Consider the following 6,027-nt stretch of genomic DNA (forward strand, 5'->3'; position numbering starts at 1 on the left):
CCTTTTTGTTTCTGGCTGTACCGCAGAGACCATATATGACTCTTGGAACACTCAGAGATCAAGTTATATATCCAGATACTTTAGAAGATCAGAGAAAGAAAGGTATTTCTGACCAGGTAATGATAATTCAGTCATTAACCCTTTCTCTTGCTTAAGATGTGTAATGTTTCAGATTTAAAAATACTGAAACTGCTATTAAACCCATTGCCTTTTGTTTAACGTTTATCAGGGTTGATAGTATAGTACACCGGTATAATAGTATAACCCTTTATAACCTTCTTCAGTCATTTCTTTAAGTTCACTTAAGCTCTACTTGTCATTTCTGTTTCATTAAAAGGTGCTGAAGGAGTATTTGGATAATGTCCAGCTGGGTCACATCTTGGAACGTGAAGGAGGCTGGGATATTGTTCAGGATTGGATGGATGTACTCAGCGGGGGAGAGAAGCAGAGGATGGCAGTATGTGTCTATGATTCTATGTCTCAAAAGTGTAAATACTTAAGAAATACAGGACCTGGTCAAAACTGTAACCTAAATTATAAGCAATTCCTATTTAACTAAATATTAGTATTTTCCTTAAAAGGAATCCTCAAAATATGAAATACCTAACTACTGAGGAAAAAAAAGAAACCAAACTAAAACAGTGTTGTCTATATAAAAAATTTAATAGGAAATATTGACCTTTTATCACCCATTACACTTTGGTTATATAAACAGATGTTCACCAGTGGGTGCCAGCCTAAAGGAAATTCCCTTGCCACAGTAAATTTTTGGACACTCTTAGTTTCACTTGTAACACTGCCTTGGTTGTAGTGCTATATCCACAGTAGCCTTTTGGTTTGCATTGCAGATGGCAAGGTTATTCTATCATAAGCCCCAGTTTGCAATTCTGGATGAATGCACCAGTGCTGTTAGCGTTGATGTAGAAGGCTACATTTACAGCCACTGCCGGAAGGTAAGCTCTTTGTTGCTAGAATTCTATAATGCTAAAGGCACCCAAAAGTTTAAAAGGGCATGCAAGGACCCTTTATGCACACTAGAATTCAGTAATTGTTTTGTAGCCTTAGGATAATTTAGAGGTACATGTGGCCTCTGTATATCAGAGAACTCTTACTAACTGCTAAGTAACCTTACTACTCTAGATAAACTCTTAAAATGTCAAGTGAAGATCAAATAATCTAAGATTTTATACTTTTTTTGTTGTTGCTCAAGAGCCCTCTGTTGGCCAGGACATCAAAATGAGGGGGTGGAAATTAGCATTTCCATCTATTTTGAGATATCAAAAGCTATACACTCTAGGAAAACATGATATTGAATATATTTTTTCTTCTTCCTTTCTCTCTTAAACTCACCATTTCAGATTCTGTGTAGTGCAGTGTGAAATATTAATAGAATTCAATTTCACCCCCTCAGCCTAGGAAAGAATTGACTTGAAATAACATTAACTGTTCAGTAGCAATATTCACAGAATGCTAATAGAGCAAACGTGTGCATCCACTGAAATAATATGCTTGAAACTTGAAATGGGAATTTAAGGAGCCTTCTGTGGTAGTAAATTCACACTGGTGAGGACTCTGCAGAAGAATGGATATCATTTCTTAATTTTACCACATTAATACCAATACCCTGACAACTTTCTGTGTCTGTTTTGCATATACTTGTTATTCTGTTAATTTGAATGTTCACTTGTAGCTTACAGTTCCTGTTGTCAAGTGGCTAATACATGTTCCTGGAAAATAGAATTCCCAGTTAAGCTGTCCTTGCAGTAAGAACAAAATGTCACCCTGCTTTATCATCAGAGCCATTTTGGCTTTTAATTGGTACTGCTGTTAGGGATACATAATCAGATGAGTTGCAGTGAAACTAAGGAAGATTGTTCACCTTTAAATTGTTACTTTAGAATGTATTAATAGCTTTTGTGGTTTGGGGTGTTTTTGCTGTTAAAGTGCACTTCTTTTAATCACCAGGTTTGTTGGTTTACCCACCTCCTACTTTGCCTCCTTTGCCCAGTGTATGTTTTGCCAAATGATTAGGAGCAAAAGAACAGTGAAATCAATTAAAAATGAGAAATCTCTCCTGCTTTTCAGTTTATTTATTCAACTGCAATATTTTATACAAAGACTGGATATGTATACTGTTAATAATAGGGTCTGGAGGTTTTGTGTTTATGAATGTAAGCTGTTCAGCTGATGCTGACAAATAACCAACACCTAACCCATGAGACAAATTAACTGCTTTATTGTGTGTATTTTCTTCATTTAGGTTGGCATCACTCTCTTTACTGTCTCCCACAGAAAGTCACTCTGGAAACATCATGATGTATGTAGCCTTTGTTTTTGCTAAGCGTATCTGTGGGTTGTAGGGGTTTTGTTGTTTGACTTTCAAGGTGTTCTCCTTTTAGGTCCTTCGAGATGATGATCTGTTGTTTCAAAAATGTTTTGATTTCGTAATCCAGTGTCTTATTGAAATACTCTTCTGCTTCTAGTTATGAAAACTAACCCAAAGTCCTTAAATGCCTCAAAACTGTGGAAGGCTCATTAGGTACTTCAGTCTTTCTCAGTCTCAAAAAAACCCTTCAACCAGAATCCAGTAAACAGCATGAAGTTTTGCTTTCAAGATGCTTAATACATCTATGCTGAAAAGTTAATCTGTATGACTGTAATACTGTGTAATACTTCTTTTCTTCCAAACTGAGTTTTTATTATTGCTATCACTTTTTATGCAGAGAGACTCTAGATGTGTGTGGAAAATACTGAATTAATACACAGGGATGAATGTGTAACTTAAATATATTATCACAAAGCCCAAGACAGCAGTGTTAAGTCTAGCTGTGACCATTAGCAGACATTCAGCCTCTTTCCAGAGGCAGTTGAATTTAATGAAATGTGAGGAGGGAGAAGCTAAAGACGTAATTTTCAAGTGATTGCTAACATATGCTCTTCTATTTCAGTTTTACTTGCATATGGATGGCAGAGGAAACTACGAGTTCAAGAAAATAACTGAAGACACTGTTGAATTTGGATCTTAAAGTCATGAACTGAGCTGCTACAGAGACTGATTACAGGAAGTGTGTAGTGTGGCAGACATTGTACAATACAACTACTCAGCTTGTTTTCTAAACAAATTAACTAGGATAACCCAAAACAAGCTGTTAAGCATTTACTATTATGTAGGATATTGCTAATTGTGTATATGTTGGTTTAATTATTGATATGTACTAAGAATGTCCTTATTCTTGTGGTTTAAAAACCTGCCTAAATTAAATTGGGCTTAAATCAGTGTAACCTGATTCATCCTGGGATGCAAACCATTTGAAATCAGCTGATTTGACTTTTGTAGACCTTCTTTCCCTTGAGTGAAAAACCCTGTTAAAATTAGGGTTGCTACCTCTCTTGTTCCTGCAAAGCAGTCTTGGATTTTTGCTCTGTTCTATGCATATTTCTGAGTTATCTCACACAGTGCAGGACATTCTCCCATCTTCAGATCTGTGCCCAGTTAAATGAAAGAGCCTTTTCCTTGACCAAGCCTTGTGATGTAGCCAATATGCCCTTGCTGATAAAGGATGGACTGAACCTAAAAGACAAAAGTAATTCCTTCTGGTAAAAAATTAAACTTGTTCTTTGCTGGGTTTTGAATTCTCTTTAACATCTCCTTGTCCATGCAGTTCTCGCTGCTGCTCAGCAATCCCATTCTCAATTTAGCAAGAGCTTCATCCATCTCCCACCCCAGCAGCCCTTTTTGTGTCAGAGAAATACTTTGGTAATGAAGAGTTGAGAGGAGGTTGAGAGATGAAAGAAATAACCAGGAGAAAAAAAAGAAAAAGAAGTCATGTATCTTGTACCAAACAGTCTCATGCATATTTTCAGCTCAGAAGAAATGAATGGCTCCCCAGGTAGAAACAGAGAAGAGAATGTGGGTCCGGTCACTCTTCTCTTGAGATCAGAAAGGGACTCCAGAATGTTAATCTTTGAAACGGCAGACTCTTGTCTGTCCTTTGTGTGTTCTGTTCTGTAATACAGCAGTAGCTTTTTCCAAATTCCTATTTCCCTCTTCAAAAAAAATGAGATCTCATTGTGGTTTTAGCTGCCTTTCAGATCTGAGATTGAAACTAAGTGATAATAAAGGCACTTGTTTGGTCTTCTAGGCTGTAGAGCCTACAATGATACTTTCATCCTTCATCTTTATCCTCTTATTTGTCATGAGGTTTCTTGATTTCTGATACAAATGATTCACCAGTGATGCTCCCTGTTGTCTAAGGATCTCTAGTCCCTGCTGGTATTCTTGTTCCAGTTGCCAAATCCCCTTGCAGAAACCCAACTCTTTAAACAGTTTACTGCAACTGTTCTCTCTGTACCAATTATTTTGTGGTTGCCATGTGACTTTGACAAACATAAACGCAGCAAGGTGATTTTTTTGTGTGTGTGTAATCAGGGAAGAGGAAGGTGTAACTGAAACTGAATCACTCTTTAGGCTTTAAAACACAAATTACCGATACATGTTGTACAGTGAAGGTCTAGTCGTTTTTTAGTGTTCCATATAAGATACAGTGTAGGAATGCACTACATGAAGGCATGCATAAAATATGCAATAAATCTGTTCTCTGTGCATCTTTTATCAAGGGTTTAGATTAAAAACAAACCCAGTTTTTTATAGAATGGGTACGTATTTGGATGCACTTCTGTCAATTTTTACCAGGTTTGATCAGTCATCATCTTTCATGTTGAAATCACTACCTGTTAATACTTTTCCTTTTTTCTTGTCCTTGCCCATTCTTGTTAGTGCTATTATTCTTTTGTAGTACTCAAATGCAAACAGCTACACTGGTATAAGAATCTAGTGACCACATTAGATTCATAGTATAATGCATCAACGAAAATCAAAAAAGCCTTTCTGAGGTGTAATGTATTCAAGAGAGTAAGGTACCCGAGTAAATTTTCATGCTTGATCCACAAGAAGGCAAATAGATATCTCATTTTACTAATTTTCTTTCTATTCCTTCAGATTCTCACATCAGCCATAACGTAGCAGGTAGCAGCATGCTGTAGTCTTATGGTAACGGTAACCATGACAGTAGGGATGCGAGGTAGTTTGTTGTGTGGGGTTTTGGGGGCTTGGTTTTGTTCCTGTTTGTGAAAGTTCTCAGCACAAATGCAACTTCTTCTCTTGGAAGGGATCTTTTAATAACCTTTTTTAGATATACAAGTTAAAAAATCTCTGAAGTGAGAAAGCTCCTGTTATCTTTGTGACTAGGGCAGCCTTTGCAATGGAGTAGTGAACTTGGGATGCTTTAATGTATTTTACGACTGGCAAGCAGATCCCCACACAGCACACTTCCATAGCACCCCAGCAGCCAATCCCAAGGTACTTTACATTTCAGTTGGTTAATAACAGAATTGTGTGTGACCTTGGATTAATTTTGAATACTAAAATCAACAAAAAATCCAGCTCCATAAGCAAGGAGGAATAGGTTTGCCTTTAGATGCCATAAGTTCACTGGAACTGAGGATGCTAGTATGTCCTTAGGGCCAGGACTAAGTGTTTCTGAATATACTGGAAGGAAAGAAAAACATTCTTCTGTGCTTGATTGTAAGAGAGACTTATAAAGAAAGTATAAGACTGATGTTTTAGAATGATATTCTTTAAAGGCCTTACATTAAAGTATTTTGAGATAGACTTGATCTAATGAAAGATTGTAACAAATCTAATTACAATGCTCCAAGTCTCAGTTCTGTTGCAGGATTGCACTGTGATACTGTATTTTAGCTGTTATGTCTTTTTAATAGCACAAGATGGAAGTTTGTACATGGGAATTCTGAACTAGTGAGACAAAGTATTGATGAGGATTTCCAGTCTGAAACAGTTGGTGTTTTGAAGATGGTACTGGTAATAGTCAGATGGCTGCATTTCAACAGTGGTGGGAAACATTCCTGTATGTATATATTGTAAAGTGTTTTGGAAGGGGAAACGGCGCTATATAAATGTAAGACATTAAGTGCCTCAAATAATAATAAATCTAAAGATAAACTATA

General features: G+C 36.7%; 1 protein-coding gene across 1 annotated transcript in view; it reads left to right on the forward strand.

Moving 5' to 3' along the window:
• Nucleotides 1-6,027, forward strand: part of ABCD3 (ATP binding cassette subfamily D member 3) — a 31,322-nt gene extending 25,295 nt beyond the window's left edge. Inside the window, exons 19-23 of the mRNA XM_061462130.1 lie at nt 27-116; nt 338-457; nt 849-953; nt 2,261-2,317; nt 2,949-6,027. Coding sequence (XP_061318114.1) covers nt 27-116; nt 338-457; nt 849-953; nt 2,261-2,317; nt 2,949-3,026 — 450 coding nt within the window. The 3' untranslated portion in view covers nt 3,027-6,027. The remainder of the gene's footprint in view (nt 1-26; nt 117-337; nt 458-848; nt 954-2,260; nt 2,318-2,948) is intronic.

Source organism: Pezoporus flaviventris, unplaced genomic scaffold, assembly GCF_033815535.1.
Source record: "Pezoporus flaviventris isolate CSIRO_AGI_PZ_B2104156 unplaced genomic scaffold, CSIRO_AGI_Pfla_v1 ptg000001l, whole genome shotgun sequence".
Taxonomy (NCBI): domain Eukaryota; kingdom Metazoa; phylum Chordata; class Aves; order Psittaciformes; family Psittacidae; genus Pezoporus; species Pezoporus flaviventris.